This window comes from Berghia stephanieae, chromosome 1 (assembly GCF_034508935.2).
Source record: "Berghia stephanieae isolate SIO BIC M18660-M18661 chromosome 1, UCSD_Bste_1.3, whole genome shotgun sequence".
Lineage (NCBI taxonomy): Eukaryota > Metazoa > Mollusca > Gastropoda > Nudibranchia > Aeolidiidae > Berghia > Berghia stephanieae.
In genome coordinates this window covers 89,951,719-89,974,218 of record NC_088360.1, presented here as the reverse complement: position 1 = coordinate 89,974,218, position 22,500 = coordinate 89,951,719, and the positions used below count along the sequence as shown (strand labels likewise).

Here is a 22,500-nt window from a genome sequence, read left to right as displayed (position 1 = left end):
CATTACAGGGTGATTTTTGCTCTATTGAACTCCGTGGCGGACGTGTTACTGCACTGCTCTACATGGGAGACGTGAGTTTTGCCACCAACCAGACATCTAGTATTTACAACAACAACAAGTGGACAACAGTTGTTTTTGACAGATACCAACTGAATGGTTAGTTTGAATTGCTATATAAAATATGATTAAAGGCATTTTGATAATGAACTCTAAATACTCTTTTATTGATGCTTGATTCTATATGATATAGAAATCCTTCACATTTTGAATGAAGAATAATTTCAAAAAGTTCATTACTCTTGCATTTACCATTCCATCCTAGTTGTATTGATAAAATTGCAAAATTATCATGATATTTATAGTTAGATCTCACATAAGAAAAGGAAATTTGATAAAAACAAATGACATTCATCCGTGAAGTGAACCATATTAAATGTGGTCAGACATGGTATTTTAGTTGCAGGACAGTATTATTTCTCTCTCAATTTTTTCTTTTAGAGGGAGAGAGAGAGAGGGAGAGAGAGAGAGAGAGAGAGAGAGAGAGAGAGAGAGAGAGAGAGAGAGAGAGAGAGAGAGAGAGAGAGAGAGAGACGGGTACAATAAAAATTCAAACTTTCATTTTTAAAACAAAAAAATATAGTGCGTTGCCTATCTTACATGATTTCATACTCAAATCCCACCTTTACAAATCAGCACTGCCAGTATACTCACAATTGCAGTGTGTTTGAAAAGACACCCAATGCTTATAAAAGGTAGAACACTCATCTCACATGCCAAAGGACCATAAGACGATTATTTTACTGAACCCTGTGTCCATTCATGTGTCCATTCAGCGGTGACTGGGTAGCTCGATTTGAATTAGATGTGGCAGGAAGAGAAGGTATATTAAGCAATCATTTCTCTCTGTTTTAGGTTTCCCAAACCAAGTTAAATTCTGGATTAATAGACTTCTAAAAGGACCGCTTCTGCAAAATGTTTTATTGAATGTTCAGCCAAAAATGCATATGCCAAATATCCACATGTTATGTTTTTTCGTTGGAACTATTAAATTAAATTTTAACTTGTTTCTGTAATTATTGCCTTATCAGCGGTTATGATGGTTGGTAATGAGAGGGTGGAACTAAAGGCGCCAGCTGGTGCTACTGGTCTGGAACTGAGTGGAGCTCCAATGTTTTTTGGTGGACTGCCTTCCAAATTCAAAATAGATAGCTTCAAAAACTTGTAAGTATTTTCTTATGTCAGATTGATCGATTATAATCTGAGTGTATCCCTTTTGATAGAGCTCCCATGCTTGTCAGAGTTGAACTTTTAGGTGGTCTCAGACTCGGTACATTTTTAGACCTATTTCTGTTTCAACTACCGTCAACCGGAATTACTTAGGCCATCCGGGTTACTTAGGCCACTTAGTAGAATAAATAAGGTTGCTTTTTAAAAAGTTACATTCATGAGTGCTTATTAGATCTATTGGGTTCAAATTATTTAAGGGATAAAAGCTACATGTAATTTATCTTTTAAAATAAGCAATATTGTTTTCAGTAAGTGTTCTAAGTTAGCCCGGGTGGCCTAAGTAGCCCCAGTTGACGGTAGTCCATTCATCTCATTTTTTTTCTAGAGTGCTTTGTCTATAGCCGGTTGACTATCCCATCCTATCTATGTTTCTGGTTCTATAATGACCTAAAAGTATACTGCAAGCCACCATAGCATAAGAACAAAACAATCTGCTTATAATTTATTTATCTTACTTTATTATTAAAACAAAAGGTTTCCATTTATTTAAAAGATTTGTTATTGCGATTGAATCATGTTGTTAATCATTGTCGGGGACTGTTACTTTTTTAAAGAGATGCTTTCTTTGTTGATTCCATACCTCGTTTTCCAGAAAATCAGCACCCTTATTCTATGGATGCATGAAGATATTAAACTTTGGGTCGAAGGCTCCTAGCAGTGATACAAGCTCACTAGTTAATGTGCAAGCAAGTTCAAGCTGTAGAGAAAATGTAAGAAAATGAAATCTGTATGCATGGGAAGTTATGATGAAATAATTAAATAAAAAACTTGAGCTTTTATATACGCTATATCTACTAAACATGCTCAAAGCGCTTTGCAGGGAGTCCCTAGCCAACAGCAACACTTTACATGGAGGAGAAACATGACGCCTTTAGGCGATATTACAATTTTCCCGACAAGAGACAAAGCTGTTAATGGCTATGTACTCATTTTGCACATGAGTAAGGTGAGAGAATGTGAGTAAAGAGCCTTTTACAAGAACTCAACTATGCGCCGCCCAGAGCAGGACTCGAACCCTGGACGATCCGATCCGAAGTCCAGTGTCATACTACAAGAGCACATTGCCGCAATAAGTAATGTCATACCGCTAAACTATGAGATCTTAGTGAATTAGGCCTCAGCTTTTCAGCGGCAGTAAATGGCAACACAAAATCGATAGTTTAAATAGCAGTAACTTCTATATTTCTCCATATAAGATGAGTGACACTGTGAGGCATTGTTTATGGTCAGTGCCATACTAAATAGGTGGAAAAATATAAGCTTGGTCGACTGGGAACCGAGCCTTAGGCCTCAATGTTGTATCATACTCATAATTCACGAATCAATAAAATGTTGCAGGAAAATATGTTTGAAGTCTTTATCTATTGATTGAAAGAATGGTGCAAGAAAAAGAGTTGCATTTTTATGCATGGGTTATGGGCATTTTGTAAGAAAGAAAGCATTATACATTTGTATGTAAAACTTATTAATAAAACATGTAGTAACTTTTAATTACTGAATTTTGTTAAGTGCTCGTTATTACATTTCGTCCACAGGGCATACAAAATGTTGCTTTCCGAGGCGATGGTTATCTAACTCTAGAAAACAAAATGATCAACTTTTCAGAGCAAAAGAATGACATTTCTGTCACTTTTGTTACTAAGCAGCCTAATGGCGTGCTGCTCATTGCCAAAGATCCTTCTGGACAGGTAAGAAGTGATGATTAGAACATGGTAGGCCGCGGGGGGGGGGGGGGGCACTTTTACCTTCATCTATATCTCCCTTTATCTATCGTCCTTTACATGTTACTCTGTGTCTTTGGCGTAAAATGAGACTATTTGGACTGAGTAGACCATGACAAGGGTGTTTTGTTGAAACGGAAACGGTCATAGGCATTTTTGGAGATATTTTGTCAAGCTAATCATATCACATTATATATTTAACAATGACATATTGATGCCATTGCTTAGCACAATATGCTTAGACTTGCTTATAATGCTTAGACTATCCCGCACAAATCTTTGGGCCTCTTTTTCGCTCACGAAGTGCCCAAATTCGCGACAAAATATGGGACGAAGCCGTTTCGTACATGCTATTTTAAAAAATTAATTACGACGCTGTTTATAATTGAATATGACTGAAAGTTGGCACACAGTTAGAAAAGAGGTCATTTTAGATTATGTCAAGCGACAAAACTCGTACAATTACCGGAAGACCGTTAAAAATAGATTTTTACTCTTTGGAGTACAATATTTCTAAAAATACAAAGAGGAGAGATTTTGTCGCTCATAAGGTTATATATGCACATTTCTTCTATTTATATTTCAAATTTCATTCGATTATGATAAGTACTTTTCCCGTATTCTCACAAAACATCAACCCAATTTGCATTTCAATGAGTGAAAATATGGAGACGGCCATTTTGCTCCACCATCGCGCGACACGAAAATGACGTGAGCGAGGCAAGGCTGCCAGATGGCCAGACTTTAACCTGACCCGACTTCAAAAGTGGCTAAATAGAAAATCATACGGCCCTCAATATTAAGACTGGCCCACTTAAAATGAACTAAATTTTAACAAACAGAAAATTGAATAAACTAGGATAAATGTCACTGAGACAAACATAGATGAATAAAATATAATAAAAGAAACAAAATTATATATTTGGCCACACACGTGGCCATCTGGCAACTTTGTTCGCGACGACGGATGACACAAATCCTCGCGCGCTTTTTTTAAATTAAGGTATTGTTTCATTGTTATGTCATAGGGATAGTAGATTAACACATTCTCTCTCTCTCTCTCTCTCTCTCTCTCTCTCTCTCTCTCTCTCTCTCTCTCTCTCTCTCTCTCTCTCTCTCTCTCAAATAAATACTAGAACTAACATAAGCCATGGTCTCACGGGACTGATTGATAATAATTCAGCAGGCATTTTCCGTGTCATTTGTATGGATTGTAGACACAAGATTACACTTCGGAAAAGTTCCAAATGATCAATATTATGTATATTTTAAAACAAATTTATAGTTGACCCTAGCCATACAGCTCTAAAACTATACAAGTTAGAACTCTTCTGATGTCTTCATCATATTTTCTAATAATTTTGCCATAAAATTGCCAAGTTTTAATAGCTAATTCCACGTATTAAGCGAGATACAGCCACAAACCAGAATAAAACGCAGAAAAACCCCCATATTTTCCGTATTTTTTTCTCTTTGTGAGTCATCAAAATAAATGACATCTTTGAAACTGCATAACTTTGTTATATATTAATGGATTTTCAAAATTCAAAAAGATTGTTACTCAGTGGAGATTTAAGAGTAGTATTTCCTACATAAATAGAAAACAAAAATTTTCATAGTCATAAACAGGGTAGGGTGTCTATACTGTAAAGCCTTTCCCTGATTTTAAAGACATTTTATTCTTAGACCGTTATAAATATTTGCATCTGTTTTTCACCATCTTCTAGGGAAAAGTCATACATTTATGCCTATGAGCCATAGATCCACAATACATCACTACATTTACCAATAATCTACGTGAACTTTTTCTCTCCATTTATTTCGGAATAGCAACAGTGCGATCAAAATCGCTTGGTCGACGGTAACAAATTCTTCAATATGCTACAAAAATGCTTCCCTCCCGGGCACGTTCTACACTCAATTATGAACAAAAACACCATCAAAATAGGATACACCTGCATGCCAAACATACAAAACATTATTTCCTCCAACAACAAATGAAAACTGTCACAGCCAGCTCAGCCCAGCACCAACCTAGAGAAAAAATGCAACTGCAGGACCCAGGCAACATGCCTACTGAACGGCAATTGCCTTTTTGTATTAAAATCATTGTTTAAATTGAAAACTTATGGAAACGTTTCTACCTTTAAATCTATAGTAAGTGTAGGCTAACATAATTACGTGTTTTAGTCCGTTTAATTGATAGATGAAGAGTTAATGCCTTAAAAGATTATAGGGTTGTTTTTTTTTCGTTTTGTCATGGATAAAGCTTATAATTTATTTTACCAACAAATATGTATTGAATGTTTATGCATCGTAATCATTTCAACAGAATTACTATTCAATTACCCTGGTAAATGGCAAGATTGAAGCAAGAATGAGATCAGATACAACCGCCCCTGTCATCCTTAAATCGTCAGACACATACAATGATGGAAAATTGCATTGCGTTTCACTCATCAAAGATGGGAAGACGTAAGTTGACAATTTGAAAATAATTCTAAAATCTAGAAACATGCATGAAAAAAAAAATATTTTAATGGCTTAGATAAAAAATACAAAAGACTTTATGATCACTATTCTAATGCATTCCCATTTAAATGAATCATGCCCTGTTGATAAGAAAGTCTTGTTTATTTTATCACGTCAACGTTGTCATAAATACATCAACTTGCTAATTTACTTCTGGGTCGTTTCTATAAGGTAACTTGTAATTCACAATTCATTTACAGTGTATTAATTTTGCTTATGGTCAAATTGCTAAGAGTCACAGAAAACAAGACGGGTATTCTCCAGTAGATTCCTTTCAGATTAAATTACTTTTAGTAAGAGCATGTGACCACAAAGCATGGCAAATTTGAGGGGCTCAAGCCTTATGTCGCCCGATATTCTTGAGTCTATCGGGTTCGCCATTAACCAGTTTACAGCCGTACTCTGGAAAGACACGAGACCTCACGAGATCCCAGGTTTGAGAGTTTTTTTTGTTTTTTTTGTCAAATGAAGGTCATTTAGATTGATCGATATTTGAAGGACGAGTTTTTCGGCCAAATTTTGAAATACGTGTCTTTCCAGAGTACGGAAGTTGACTGGTTAAATTAGTTTCGATGACAAAAACATTTCTTCCCTTGTGAAGAGTAGAATGACAATTTACAGCTCCATATTGTAGACCAGAAATAGTTGAACACATCTGTCATGGAAACAAAGTGGTTCTATTGATTTTGGTGTTATCTACTCAAAATTTGTTTTGAGTTGAAATTAAGACTAAACGAAACTGATCTAGATCTATCTGACTTAAAATTTGATTTTATTTTTTTTTTGTTTCATTTTCCTAACAGTACAGAGTTGGTTATCAGCGATAAGACTGTCGACAGTGGTGACGCCAGGGATATTTCTGGTTTACAAGAATTATTCCTCGGAGGACTGCCTGTGGATGCAGGGGATATGACGCCAACCAATGACAAATTAGATGGCTGTGTTAGTGACGTCATTGTCAATGGATTGTAAGCTTTTGTTTCTTTCGTATGTTTCATATGAGCTCTGATTTGCGAATATATTTTCAGAAATTTGAAACGTCAACAGTAAATTACATAATTTATATGTAAAGTATATTCGTTATTCAAAAAAGATATTCGTCTTTCTACTGGGTATTTCCAGTTTCTCAACGTCCGTGGTTCACAATTCTTCATTGATTCTTTTCACAGGCCATATAGGATCAACTTTCTCCTTTTTCTGTAATACTGGTCTCCTGTTAGGCCCTTTTTATACAATCATTCTTACTACATCCATCGCAGACTATAACCAGGTACTCATTCACACCTGAGTTTTTGGAGCAATGTGTGCAAAATGCACGTCCCAGGAATGCAAAACCTAGGCCAGAAATTTGCTGACATGATCACCTATCTATTCACTAACCAAACTTAAATATTGCTCGATTTTTGTTTCAAAAGACACCACACATTTATGTAATAGCCGTTCTCTAAAATTGTGTTTATGTGTGTTTGTGCGTGTGAGGGGCTGAATGAGAGCAACAAAGAGAGAGAGAGAGAGAGAGAGAGAGAGAGAGAGAGAGAGAGAGAGAGAGAGAGAGAGAAGAGAGAGATGGAGTGAGAGCGAGAGAATTTAGGAGGTATGAGAGAATTTTTTATGTCTTTAGTTTTGTTAAGTTTTTGATGATTTAGTTCTTTGTCATTATAGTTCTTTTTTAAAACCATTATTTGCTTAATTATTAATAGAAATTCATTAGTCAATGGCAATACTCAATGTAAATTTCCAGAAGTGGATAAATAAAGTTCAATTTAACTTATCTTATAATTAATGTATGAAGTGGGGAAATCAATCTTGTCATGCCCGTGTTTCATTCCAAGATTAAATCTGTTTTTATAATTCAGTGCTTTTTTCATAGTTGGTGGGTTTTTTCAGTGCTTTTTCATAGTTGGTGGGTTTTTTTTCCCAAAAACCCCGACATCTATGATAATCATCTGTCTTGGCCAATAATACACGACAGCAATGATGTACCACCAGAAAATGAATGATATGTTATAAGCACTTATGTTTTTTTAATGCAGCAGTCAACTTTCTCATTCTATGTATATTAAGTTTTGAGTACGAATTCAAACACAATTATATATATATATATATATATATATATATATATATATATATATTATATATATATATATATATATAAAATCATCCATTGCAAAGGTCGAACTGTCCACTTTACACCTCCTGCTTTCGTTTTCACGTGAATATTATTTCATTTCCCAAAGACTCCTGTCTATGGCTGATGCTAAGCAGTACAAGAAAGCTGATGTCGGAAGATGTGGATTTACTGACAACTATCCAGAAGCTTCGTTGGCGGATTTAAGATCTCTACAAACCACACCAGCCCCAACTACTCCGACCACACCACCACAGGAATGCGCCAAAAAGGGAAGTCCTGAGAGCGAATCAAATGCCAAATCTGTTGGTAACGGCGGAAGCTTCTATGCTGAGATTAGTAAAAAAGTGAAGAGACGAGACCTTGTAAGAGAGTAAGTAAAACTGTTTTTGAAATGCATTGATATAAAGTGAAAAGAACAATGTCAGCATGAGTATGTTAGAATAGAAAATATTAATTGGGAAATGAATTCATGGTGAAAAACAAAATTGATTGTGTTGATATCATATCATATAAAGATTTATTTAGGCAAATTGACCTTTGAACACCCTGTGTATTTAAATTTAATCATAAATAAATCGTGAATTGATTATTTCTGTATCAAGCATTGTTTAGAATCTGTCTGCAGAAGAAGCATTGATCGTAATTAAATGGTAAGAAGTTTCAGGTTAGCGTTTAAAGAACAGCATATGCCGGATGATGTTAATTAGAAAGAATTTTTTATTGACTTATCACTGACCATTGTTTTCTGTTTTGCTTGGGGAGTTTTAATTTGTTTGTTCAATGTTTTTTGTTTTGTTTTGTTTTTGTTTTTGTTGTTGTTTTCCTTTTCGCTGGTTTTTTTTTGTTTTGTTTTTTGTTGTTTTTTTTTTGTTTGTTTGTTTGTTTTTTTTGGGGTTTTTTTTTTTTTGGGGGGGGGGGGGTTATATTGTCGATTTTGTTTGAAGTTTATTTATTATTTTGTTTAGGTTTTCTTTACTTGGGGGGTGGAGGGGTTTGGGTATTTGTTTGTTTTTGTTTGTTTTTTAAGGTTTGTATGTTTGTAGTTTTGTTTGTTTGATTGTTTGTTATTTGACAAATTGAACTTAAAAGCAAGATTTTATCATCCACTTCATCATAAACATCAAAATAACTATGATAATCAATTCTTTTGATGCTTTGACCAAGAACACAATAAACGTAAAGTTTAGTTGTGCCAATTTTTCTCTCATTTCATTATAATGTCATATAAAGGTCAAAGTAATCATATTCTTGAACATGATATTTACAATAATCCGTGAATTTAGGAGACTGATTGATTATTAATTTTTCTTCATTCAGCTTAAAGATTACAGTTGATTTCCGTACATTTTATCCCTATGGTTTGTTCGGCTATATCCTCAATGCCGCTAAAGACATTTATTTTGGAATCCAGTTGAAAAATGGAAGTGTTCAAGTAAAGCATAACTACTTTATCAAACCAGTCCAGACGACGTCCCCTACGACTGTCAATGATGGAAACTGGCATACGGTATGAAAATTTGATTTGAACGACTTATGGGGTCAATGAGAAGATGCTTTTAATTGTTGGGTGTTTTGTTTTTTTTTTTGGGGGGGGGGGTTTGTTTGTTTGTTTGTTTGGTTTTGTTTTTTGTTTTTTTTTTGTTGTTTTTTTTTGGGGGGGGAGGGGCGGGGGGGGCGGGGGTCTGTTTTTTTAAAGACCAAAATTAAAAGTATTCTACTAACATATTATGAAATTTTGTTTTATTCGTTTTCATTTAAACAGTTAAAGTACGGACATTTTACTACATTAGATTTTTTAAAAACAACGTTCGTCCTGATTACAGATTTTTGAGTCACTGTCATTTACTTACAAAGACTGGTCACTAAATGAGCCTTGTGTGGCATCGTAGTCTTGTGGTATGTACTGGACTTCTAATGTGCAGCAGGTCCCTGGTTTGACCTGCTGTTGGTGGCGCAGGGTTTAGTCCTTAGAAAAAATCTATTTACTTACGTTTTCCCACTATTCTCATGTGAAAAATGAGTGAACTCTTAGAGAGCAGACACTGATAAAATATAAAGATCTGAAAAAGTGTGTATGAAACCGGGATCAGACTACGCAAGAAATAAAAATACAAGAAAAAAAAACATCCCAAAAAATCAGTCTCCCTCACAACTGGCAGGTTTTTTCTTGGGAGGGGATGGGGGTTTTTTCCTTGTATTTTTCTTTATTTCTTTGTCTGGCACTGTTTCATACACACTTTTTTAGATCTTTCTCTTACATCATTGCCTGTTTCCCTAATTTGTCACTCATTTTTAACATGGAAATAGTGGGAAAGTTTTTGGCAGCATTGTCTCTGTCTAGAATAAAATGAAATAGCAGCTCATAGGCACCATGTCACCCACATATCAATTTAGTTTTTTGAGTATGTTAGTGGACATCGGGATTTTTAAAAACTCCCCTATCTTGTTTTTTCTTCTTTTTTTTACCGCAATATTTCCAGTTATGATTATAGTCTTTTTACTATTTTGGCTTAGTAACTGATTAATTGATTTCAGTGAAAGGAACTTAATCATATTATATTTAGCTTGAATCAAAGTACACATATTTACAGGTCTGATAACCGGGTGCAATTAGGGGCCAATTTTAACATTGGTTTGAGAGTATTTCCATTACAATAATGAGACCATAACAATTTGGATTATCGGGCCTGCAAATAAGTAAACGTCGGATCGAATTAGTGTTTAAAAATGAGCATTTGTAAATCTGAAAAATGATTGTTTTGTGCAGATATGATTAGCTCTGATATTTAAAATAAAACACGGATAAATATTTTAAATTTGATTGATTGATTTATATTATTTTGTTAAACGATTTTTTTAGCATTTAATATATATACTTGTTGCAGATGAGTCTTGAGAAAAAGAGAGAAGAGCTCATTTTCACTATTGACAATGACACACCCCTAAGCTTACCAGTTCCAAACAAGTTGGACGTGGAAATGCCTTTGTACGTTGGAGGACCAGAGACTCCTGCCGTCTTTACCAAGAATAGCATTGATTTGGTAATTATCAAAACCATCTCTAGTATAATGTATGTTACAGCCATACCAAACCGCCTCCCAGATTTAAACACCCAAGTGAAAGAATGGGGTCTCGACAACTTAGTTGCTAGAACACTTACTTCACACGCAAAGAGGCTTGGATAGATCCCGGGTGCAATCAATATTTTTTCTGACCTCTCCTCTCACCCCTCCCTGTCCACTCAGCAGTGATTGGGTAGCTGGGTCTGTTAGATCTAGCAAAAAGTACTTTGCCATAGACAATCGTCCTGTCCATCTCTCTCTCTCTCTCTCTCTCTCTCTCTCTCTCTCTCTCTCTCTCTCTCTCTCTCTCTCTCTCTCTCTCTCTCTCTCTCTCTCTCTCTCTCTCTCTCTCATTTTAATATACCCTTGTTTTTGTTTTTTTGTCGTTAATTTACTATTACAGTTAACACCTAATGGTATAAAATTGACATTGAAAAAGGACAAATCACTTAGACAATCATTTTCCTTATATTTAACCCTTTATTTCAGGTGATGCACAGCATTCGTGGTTGTATACGTAACTTTGAGGTGGCGGGCAAGGATATCAAAATGGAGGACCATACTGTGGTCCGTGATGTGGGCAAATGCTACAAGTCAGTGGAAGCAGGAGTCTCCTTTGCAGGAGATGCATGGGGGACTATCAGTAAGCATTTGCTTTGAACCTTGTACTTGACGAAAATGTTGAATGTAAACAGACGAAATTAAGGGATGAGAAAGGAAAAGAAAATGAGGAGAGGAACGAGGAGCAACAAGAAGAGGGGTCCGAGGATGAAGACTGGATTAAGATTATGCAGATTTTTTTTTAATTGGCAAAATTTGGATATTTATTCTTCCATATCTGGATTTTTTAACGAAAATATAGGGGGAAATTTTTGAAATTATAGTTAGTATAGTTAAAAATGGATATTTGACCGAATCGAATTATACTTCATTAGTTCTTAACTATTTGAAAGGGATAATACTAAAATATATATAGGTGGAAATGGTGCAGTATGATTGATAAAAACTTACTTTCTTGATATTCGGATTGTCTCCCAAAATTATATAGATCTTTTGTTTATTGTTAATGGCAACCCTGAAGGAAACGAAGATACAGAGAAAAAGATGTGTCTACAAGACATAGTGTATTTCTTTGTTCCTCTCTTTTTTCACTCATTTTTCCGAACTTTAGGTGGCATTGGGCGCTAAACTGAGACATTGATAATAATTAGATTGAGAAAATCAACATAAAGCTCCTTTAACTGTTCTTCTTCTTCTTCTTCAAGTACCAAGTTTGTGCCAGAAATCGGTGATCATGGTACGCCATTCATCTCTCTGATCAGATGACCTCAGAAAACGAATATTACTCTTCTCTTTCTTTGTCACCCAGCTGTTCAAACTATTCAAATATGTTTTTCTTGGTCTACCTTTACTCTTTTTCCCTTCTATCTTTCCTGTGAGAGCAAGATGTTCAATACATTTATTGATTTAGGTGCTTAAAAATTGCATTTGTTGGAATGGAGAAAATCACATTTTAAGCCATGGAATGAATATTTTTCATGTTCATGTATTCATTATAACAGTTTATAAAGCCCTCACATTATTTCAAAGAGGCGAAAAACTATAATGCATTTACTTCTTTTAAAGCTGCAAGTTTGTTTGTTTTTGTTGTTTTTTGGCAGTTTTTTGTTTTTTGTATCTACGACTTTTTTGTTAAACAATGACGAAATACCACTTTGCTGTGTTGGGTCACAAATGCCTTTATTTCAATAGTTTTCCTGACATTTAGAGTCATGCCTATAATCCCAATGAATTGTGTAAATAGTCCCGTCTCTTCTGTCCAACAGGTGACTCCTTTGAGATATTACCACAATACAGTATACAACTGGATTTCCGGACAACTAGTGAAAATGGAGTCTTGGTGGCCGGTTTTAGCTCTGATGGAAAATCTGGACTTTCACTGGAGTTGCATAAAGGAAAGGTATGTCCATCACTGGGGGAAAGTGGTTATTTTTTACAAAGCACTAACATATTTTCCCTGTCCTGTCCTGACTGTCCCTTCGACTAACGGACAATTGTGGATCATGATATATTGTAGTTGCCATTACCCGACTAATAGTTAATCATTCAATCGTGTCATATTATAAATATATTTTTTAATACATAGAATGGTTGTTTTGTTGTTGTTTTTGGGAGGAGGTTGTTTGTACTCTTAGTTATTTTTTTTTCTTTGTTTTATTTATAGTTTTATTCGTTGTGTGGGGTTGATGTTTATGTCATTGGTGTCTGTGTTTCTGTGTTTGTTTATGGGTGTGTATAGATGTCATTATTTATAGAGATCTTTACTTAGTCTTCAGTGCCCAGTCCCTTCATGTCAGGATGTAAAAATGTTCTTATTTTATCCTGGATAATACATTTTAACTATCTTTCTACTTCTAGATTAAATTATCACTTTTACAAGACTCTAAAATGACCACGGTAGAGACCTTCAATCCTAACCAATACGAGTACTGTGAAAACAGCTGGCACAGTGTCAATGCAGCTTTCGACAAAGACAAGCTGGTTCTCTCTGTGGATAATGGCAAGCCCGAATCCATAGATGTATCAGGAGGCATTCAACAAATAAAAGTAGATAACCCACTCATTTTTGGAGGTTTCCCAAGTAAGTTTAATACTTAACTCTTTACAGACAGGACTTGATTTGACTCTAATCTGACATATTATTTTACAATTTTTATCAAGAGAGCAGTAAATAATGATGCCATTCGGTCTTCAATGAAGGCATAGTAAATGGCTAGTACTACTCTTACAGAGAAAATGGCTAGATCTGGCATCATTGTCGTATAAATAATAGGAGGAATTGTGATTTAAAAGAAATTCGCTCTTGCTATTAAGGAGCTAAGTTCCTCTGAATACAAAACAATTAGTCCTAAACATTCAAGTTTGTGCAATTGTACATCGTGAAAGAATACAAAGCAAACCATTATGGTTTCAAGACGAACATACCGGACTTTAGAATCATTTTATCAAAAGAATGAAGGCCTTTTGATCTTAGGAAACGTTTAAATAGCTATTAAAGGATTTCTTGAATAAATCAAAAGGAGATAAGTAAGGTGCTGGGTTATTTATAATATTATCCATAGCGTTTCCTCTCTTCAATCATTGTAGTTCTAAAACAATCTATAATAAATGAATGGCTATATATTTCAGTATATAGAGAATTTCCAAATGCCCGTTTTCTAAGCTCAGTGTACCAGATTGCTTTTCAAAATTTCCTGAGCAGGTCATACGAAACAAAAATTCCATTTCATACAGTTCAAATAAAAGTTGACTGGTTGCTGCTGTTATCCACTTAAACTCTTTTTCCAATATATGTTATTATCAATTTCCCTTTACTCATTCGACCTTGAATTGAGAGGGCGAATTTGCATAAAATTTCTTACACACAGCAATTCTCTAGACACCAAAACCCTTATCAGTTTCTAAGTGCACAACGTCTGGGTCACCATTCAGATGCTGATTACAAGGCACAATAGATAGCTTGTTGTTTATACTATGCAATATCATTAGTATTTTTATTTTAATATTACAGTTATCAGACCGTAACATTGCCATTTTTTATTATGTATTATCTCTAGATGGCTTCAAATCTGCGTTTAGTCTCACTCAAGACTACTTCAATGGATGTATCCGCCATGTTACTTTGAACAAGAAAGCTGTTGACTGGTATAAGGATGTTCTCAATTCTAGGAACATACGTAGGACAGCTTGTCCTCTATAGGTCTCATAAATAATAAGCCATTTTTTAGATTCGTACATTACAATGTGACTTATAAAAAGCACTCTCTTTAAATATCTTACGGTAAGGTTAGCACAATAAAGAGCAGTATTTACTTAATCAACATATTTTAAACATGTTTCAATATGCATAGAAATGCAATTTAAAACAAAATAGAAAGCATATCAGTAAAAATGAAAATCACTCTTTGACACTACCTGACGTGAAAATAACTCAAAATTATATCTTAAAAGCGTAACATACGTATATTATTGTTAACCTGTAAAGAAAACAATAAACTATGTACTGTCAATGGTTCACAAAAGATGACAACACGTTTGTAATCAGGAAATAACACATGTGTATATGATCCAGTAAAATCAGCATTTAATTATTTTTGTTAATTACTGCACATTAAGGTGTTCAGAATAAAACCAAAGGTCGTTGAATTGTAGCACTCTTTTGACCCTAGATCTCATATTTTGTTTTTGGATTCCAACAACTTTAAAGTAATTTCATTTTATCAGAGAGCGCTTTTTATGCGTCACGCTATAAATAAAAAAAATATGTAAGCCTATGCGTTTTGTAAATGTATGGGTTAGAGAGTATAGTATTAAATAATTAAAATATTCCCATAATAACATAATTCCATCATGAATGAATGTATCCAGAAATAATTATGTTTAAAAGCAACAGATGGATGAGTGCTTTGTATGTGTATCCACATCGCCACCCAACACGGATTCATATTCAACAAATATGTGATTGTGATTATTGTGATACAGTGAAATAAAAACAGCATTCATACTCTCATGCAGATATTCCAACAACGATATCTGCCGTTTGATGCAATAGTTGAGTCTAGATTTATGGAATGTAATATATTTGAGCTTGAGTGATTGTCCTTGTTTTGTTTATTGTTCTTGTTTGTGATTATTTTGTTTCGTTATTATAAATGTATTTTTTAATCAAATATGCAAATTATTGTATTAGCTCATTTGAACTGGGTGGGCTTCCCAATCTACCATAGTGGGCAGGGATGTACTTGTATCTTCTATCCCCCTGTATTTGTTTTCCAATTGTTTTCTATCTTTGTCTTGGAATGAGATTACTAAGTTTTGTCCTGACTCTGGCCGGAGTCCTTGGCTGGGAGGGAAACAGTTGAATGTATAGTTTTAGTTTTGGTAGATGACATGTTTTTCCTTGTAAATCATCTCTCTGTTTTGTACTGTTATTTTATTTTTTTAACATATGATGTGTGTGTATTCCTCTTAGTGGGATATTGTGCTGGTGTCTGGGTGAAACATTTGAGTCACCTCAAAGTACACTGATAGTGTGCTATTGGAATCTACCACTGTTCCCTATTTGAACCATTCCCTTTGTCTTAATTTTTCCTCAAGTTTTTTTTTATCTAGAATGTTTTGACGATCCAATTTTCATCCTTTTTACTGGCGCTGATATGACCTAAATGTGTTGTAAGCGCCGTAAAACCCTTAAAAACAAACAAACAAAAACAAGCTTATTTGATGGATTAAAATGGAATCTTTCGAATTGGGATTGTCAAAGAAAGCGATGCAGCACCATTAAAGAAAAATTGAAATAATGATTTTCATTTCAATCTTCGAAGACTCATTGTCTCCTCGTGACAGCTCCCTGAAAAGAGTTTAAGACTGAAGGAATGCGCGGTTTGTGCATGTGTGTGAATGCGTGTGTCTGTGTTTGTTTACTGGCTTCTTTGTGTTTTGATTGTGTAGGTACGTTAAACTTTTTGTTTACTTTGTACATGAATAACATTATGTTAAAGAGAATATAGAATTTTATGATATACTTAGTTATAAAAATGTATATCAGACTTTGAATAATTCCTCCCAGATTAGCTCTTTACTTCAATCAAAGGGGGGGGGGGGGGGGGGGGGGTAGCGGTTGAAGGGAGAGAAATATACAGGAAATATCTCTATTTTATCGTGGCTTTCTTTGTATTAAAAGGTTTCCCCAAATTCATCAGCAATAAAAAAATGCGACATTTTAACTCAAATAGATGGTATGATCATCATTCACATGATACTATGACTATCTACCATCGTCTCCTCAACGAATTTTGCATTTTTATATTTTAGCAAATCAAGTGCCAATTCTATTAATGATTTTCCATATTTGTTAAGATGATATAGAATCATCTTTTTTATGTGGATTTTAGGCCTATAACATAACTTTAATCCTTTCGTACCCGAGTTTTAAAAATCAAAAACATCTGAAAATTGAATGAAAATAATCATTGGAAATATTAACAAGAAATGGAACCAGTACGTGTGTTACGTGTATAAATAATATAAAGTAATATCATATGAACAAATGTTTTTATTAGATCTGAAATTGCTATACATATATCTTAAATTTATCAGTTCTTGTTTGTCCCTATGGTGACAGTACAACTCTAAGTGTTAAATAGTAATCTCTAGGCCGTTGAATACTGCCATAATCTTGTCAAACCGAGTGATTCCATCCCATCATTTTCACTTATCAGATTTCCAGATATTCTAGCAATTGATTCACATATTACAGGTCCAACCCGCACATTTATTAGTATTGACTTACGTGAAGAGTACTTGGCTAAAATTTCGATGACACAAAGTATTGCCTCATTGTTGCGGTGGAAATAAAAACAAAACTAACGCAAAATATTTTCCATACCAACAAAGATTTTTAAAAATCTGTTGTTCGTGGTCGGATATCAAACTTGCACATATGTACTCATAGGTCTAAGTAGTAATCATGTACAATTCGGAAAATGTATTATTTATTCTTAATTTGTTTTAAACAAAATCATGTCTATGAGATAGGATAAATGATTATACAACATATCCATTACCAATGTAATCTTTTTTCTGTTTAAATGCTTATTTTTTTTTACATATTTACAAAGCAAGCTTAATTACTCTAATATCATGATGACTTCCTTAATTCTGAGCCAGAATTATTTAGTTTTGATTTAAATTACTCTTTCGCCAAGATAGATTACACCTTTTCATTCATTTTCATCTCCTCAATTTTTTAATGTAGGGATTCATTTTCATTGTCTTCCTTTCCTCACTTGCATATCTTTACATTATTTTCTGATGCATATTTAAATGTAATCATTGGTATCCATATTTATAATCAGTGTTAATTTTTGCGTCCTAAAGGAGGGGGAGGGGGTCATAATCTCTCTATTGAGATGTGTTGCTGTCAATTATGTATGTATCTTTGACTCCTTCTTGAGCAGTTAACGTAATATGTCCATTCACGTAAACAATGGAATGTTAGTAATTTATTCATCTTACTTCGTATAACATTATGATAAAGATGACAATATTGTCTAGATGAGACAAGGTACTTATTTATATATATTTAGTCGTTTTGGATGTTTTCATTTGTTTATTTCGTGATTACTTATTTGTCGGAAGAATAATTGTTATGTTAGTATCGGGAGATTTTTTAAAGAATTATTGTTTTGTTTGACTTGTTTCTATTTGCTTAGGCGCTTCAATTTATTTTGTTTTAATTTGATTTGTTTTGTTTGCCTTTCTTTTATTTATTTTTTTTTATTTGTGGGGAGCAGGGGGGGGTGGTGTTGGGGGTATTTTTGGGAAAGGGGTGTTTGTAATTGTTATCTTCTTTCTTTTCTTCAAATATTAAGGTTTTGATAACCTGAAAATTATAATGATCCAATGGTAAGTCTTCTGTGCCAATGTTAATTATGTGTTGATAATGTAACATTATATGTTGGTATCTCTCGTGCTTACATGTCTGCGGTGAAAAAAACAAGGCAGCAGACTTCATTCATTTATGCCATATTATGTACGATTCATATTTAACCCCTTAAGCTTTGATCGCGAGTATTATATTGTATACCGTCATACGTTGCTTTCAAAAATAATATTTATAATATTTCTATTTCGATCTTGAGTCAAATTCGATTATTCAGCCTTCTGGAGGGTTGCACAAAAAAGTAAAACTAAATAACTTCCATGGTAAGTTCGTATGAAATGATTATTAAAAGATACTGCATATGATAGTCTAAAACGCCGGAGATTTTGAATTACAGTTGTATTTTAGCTTATTAAATATGTGTAAGGAGAAAATAGGAGGAACTATACGAGGCATTAAAGCAGATATTCAATGCATTTCTATTTTGTGATTTTTCTTTTTCGTTTAGAAAACAAATTTCCTCTTCGACATTAATAAACAATCAATACTTTGATAATTAATAGCTAGTCTAAGGGATAGACCTATCTAGGAGTTATTTTTAAAAGTCTATATAATTAAAGCACCTTCAATTTTTGTTTCAGCTCAATTTTAAATTATTCAAAATTAATATGAATAATTAATTCAACTATTGCTATTTATTGACAACTTTTGAAACGCTCCAACTGATTTTAGTACCGAGTTTTATCTGACCATTTCTTCTTTTTAACTACGACTCTGTCTTCTTCGTTTTGTTTTGTTTTTATCTACTGAAAACCCTCTAAAGTTATAGACCACTTCATTGGTCCAAATTTATAAAGATACTTTGTACATGTTCTTTTATACCATATAAAGCATAATATTATTCGATATAATTGATTTAATTGTACCCAATAAAGATTAATTCAAATTCTTTTTAAAACATTTGTAACAGAGTTTGGTTATTAAATAAAAAACAAAAGAGTGGGAAGAAGAAGAAGAAGTAAAAGTAAATGGATTTTATTTACTTTTACTTTTTCCCACTCTTTTGTATGCTGCTGAGTCAAATATCTCATTATATTATTTGTGTAATTTGCACCATCAAACTAATCTCCAACTAAAAGTTGCACAAGAAAACAGTTACGACGTCACAGTTGCAGTTCCGATATATTACTGTTTCTTGAAGCTAAAGTTCCATTTAAGGCGGTTGGGGGGGGGGGGGGGGGTAGTGTACAATGTATATGTATATATATATATATATATATATATATATATATATATATATATATATATATATGTGTGTGTGTGTGTGTGTGTGTGTGTGTGTGTTTTGGGACTTGGGAGGCCTTTCGAAAGCTCCTACAAAGGGTAACAACTTAAATAATATTCCCTCAACTAACCCCAAGAAAAAGTAAAACCTAGACTACATTTAACTAACCCTAATAGGAAATTAAACACCCTAGAATTATGACTAACCCTAATAGAAAAAAAAACCTCGGACTGCTTTGCACTACCTTTCAATATTTCACAAATTAAAATGGTGGCCGAGAATCAAAACAATGGTCAAATTAGGAAATTTTAAACTTTCACAAGTCTATCAAGGTTTGTTCTAGAGTTCTTAAAATGCTTCTTTATGATGACAAATTGAATAAATAAACGCCTGACAAAAGATCTACGGTGAAAATACAAATTTAAAGAATACTGGGGATGTAGGAGCTTTCGGAATGCCTCCCCTTTACCTAACTTATGTGAGGTCAAATGAAAATCTGAAGCAGACGCGAAAAATATCAAGTTTGTTCGGGCTAGAAGCTAGACAGATACAATTGACAATTTGCCGACAACGTTTAATTACATATTTCTCAGGGCAATAATTATCAGATCGATGGCATAAAAACGACAGTAATATTAGTTGACGTTGTTAAATCGGTGAAACTTGTTTAAAATTTGTGTAAATCCGAATACCTTCATGTGATCAAGTGAATAATATCACTATGAATGCCACGATTTGCTGAAAAATGCCAACACACACACATGTATACACCACATACAACACACACACAAACACACACACACACACGCACACACACAAACATACACGCAATTAGAACATACTACTACATAACAACACTGATCACCGCTAAATCAACAACACAACGGAAGTAATAATAATACTTGATGTCATAAATAGATGACGCAAACTGACAACTTTTTACAGTGACGAAATTGGTTGATTTTGAGAGTGTTAGTGTCGTCGGTACGTATTTTATGATATCTGTGTGACTCAGCGAACTTTCAAACTGACTTTAAATTATAAAAACAAATCAAGTTATCTGTTTATCTATCTGTAAAAAATACATTTCTAATTTTCAAATATTTCAGTAGAGTTGTGTGCCGTATCATTTTTTTATTGACTCAAATAAGCACTATGTTCTCCACAATGTTATATTTTTTAAAGAAAGGATATATTTATATACATCTTGTTATATATTTGGCAAAATTTGATTCTTAGCAACACAAGGCTCCGAAACCACAGGACCAATCGTCGTCAAATGCTGCACGATGTTTGCAATTGACATGAAAATGATTTGCACGTAGATTGATTAGACATCGTGATGAATCTTATCGAAAAGTCAAATCCCATCGAAAACAGACGCCATCATTTTTAAGACGTGGGTTGTGTATGAAGCTTCCGGTTGGCGAATATGACAATGAGATGGGAACACTTGCATTGAATCGATACCAGTGGTTCCTCTGATCATTTTGAATACAATTAATTTCTTAAAATTTATATGAACTATTTTTCGTTCTTTACATTGGGGAACTATTTCTACGATAAGTGAACGCAATATATAAGATTTGAAATGCAGAAAATATTTCCCTGTGCCCAAATAAAAAGCTCCGTGGAGTTCTCTTACTAAGCTCGACAAATGTTTGTCTATTAAGAAATAATAACAAGAAATGAAGTGAGTAGGAAAGTGCCAGAAGATAACAGAATAAAAACTTTGCGGCGGCGATGGGGGCTCGAACCCTCAACCTTACTGGTAGACACAACCCCGCCTGGCCGGGGAGATCGTGACTCTACCGTATGAGCTATCCACAACCCCGAAAAAAGTCGCTCCAAATCTTAGTCTAACTAGAGCCTTCTCTCCCCGACTTCTTGAGGTCACGGGTTCAACACACACAAACGCCTCGAAGTTAGTTGGCCAGCATTTAAGCTCAATAGCCAATAATATTCTACACACAAACATGTAACATAGAAACGATTGAGACATTGAGTATACACTGGTATTTGGGGTGATTTTTTAATTCAGAAAAGTGAGTGGACCAGGCACTTAGGTTGATAATAACAAGAAATGAAGTGAGTAGTAAAGTGCCAGAAGACAACAGAAAATAAAAACGTCGCGGCGGCGATGGGGGCTTGAACCCGCTACCTTACTGGTACGACAACTCCGCCTGGCCGGGGAGATCTGACTCTACCGTATGAGCTATCCACAACCCCAAAAAAATCAATCCCTTTAACTCTTAGTCTAACTAGAGACCTCTCTCCCCGACTTCTTGAGGTCACGGGTTCAACACACACAAACACACAATTAGTTCAAATTTTATTCAACCATAAATTTTGATTTAATCGACCTACCACCACGTTCATTGAACGGAATGTGTGTGTTAATATATATATATATATATATATACCAAGAACAAGCAATTCGTTTGGAGTAAGAATTTTTTCTTCGGACATTATTAAGGATTACGCCGACTGAGGACGTGTAAAGAGACACAGAAACGAACGTCTCGGCCACAAAAAATGTGAGTATTTGTATTCTATATATATATATATACTAGTAAAAAGCCCGCAATTTCGCGGGGAAAGAACTATTTTCATTCGATACTGTACTCACCATCATTTAATAAGGGCAGATTGGTAAACAACGTTGTCTGTGTAATTTGGTATATCTTCGGTTGATTTTTCTGTGTGGCCCAATAATATATTTAATAATATATTCCCTCAACTAACCCCAAGAAAAAATTAAACCTAGTACCTTTAATTAACCCGAATAGGAAAAACAAACACCCTAGCACTTTAATAATACTTATGACTAAGCCTAATAGGAAAAAAATCATCCGATCTCGAGCTAACCCTAATAGAAAAAACCATGACAAATTGAATAAATAAACGCCTGACAAAAGATCAAAGGTGAAAATACAAATTTAAAGAATACTGGGGATTTAGGAGCTTTCGGAATGTCTCCCCTTTACTTAACTTATGGAAAAACAAACTTCCTAGCACCTTTAATAAGACTTATGACT

At 34.2% G+C, this 22,500-nt stretch overlaps 1 protein-coding gene across 6 annotated transcripts in view; it reads left to right on the top strand.

Annotated features, from left to right (window-relative positions):
- LOC144961097 (laminin subunit alpha-2-like) overlaps nt 1-19,135 on the top strand; it is a 180,041-nt gene extending 160,906 nt beyond the window's left edge. For all 6 annotated transcript variants that reach the window (XM_078894427.1, XM_078894434.1, XM_078894439.1 and 3 more), the window contains 13 exons: nt 9-156; nt 1,089-1,221; nt 1,880-1,997; nt 2,823-2,975; nt 5,341-5,483; nt 6,344-6,508; nt 7,778-8,041; nt 8,989-9,178; nt 10,557-10,712; nt 11,223-11,376; nt 12,560-12,693; nt 13,152-13,374; nt 14,351-19,135. In XM_078894427.1, coding sequence (XP_078750553.1) covers nt 9-156; nt 1,089-1,221; nt 1,880-1,997; nt 2,823-2,975; nt 5,341-5,483; nt 6,344-6,508; nt 7,778-8,041; nt 8,989-9,178; nt 10,557-10,712; nt 11,223-11,376; nt 12,560-12,693; nt 13,152-13,374; nt 14,351-14,493 — 2,124 coding nt within the window. In that variant the 3' untranslated portion in view covers nt 14,494-19,135. The remainder of the gene's footprint in view (nt 1-8; nt 157-1,088; nt 1,222-1,879; nt 1,998-2,822; nt 2,976-5,340; nt 5,484-6,343; nt 6,509-7,777; nt 8,042-8,988; nt 9,179-10,556; nt 10,713-11,222; nt 11,377-12,559; nt 12,694-13,151; nt 13,375-14,350) is intronic.
- Nucleotides 19,136-22,500: the final 3,365 nt, after the last annotated feature.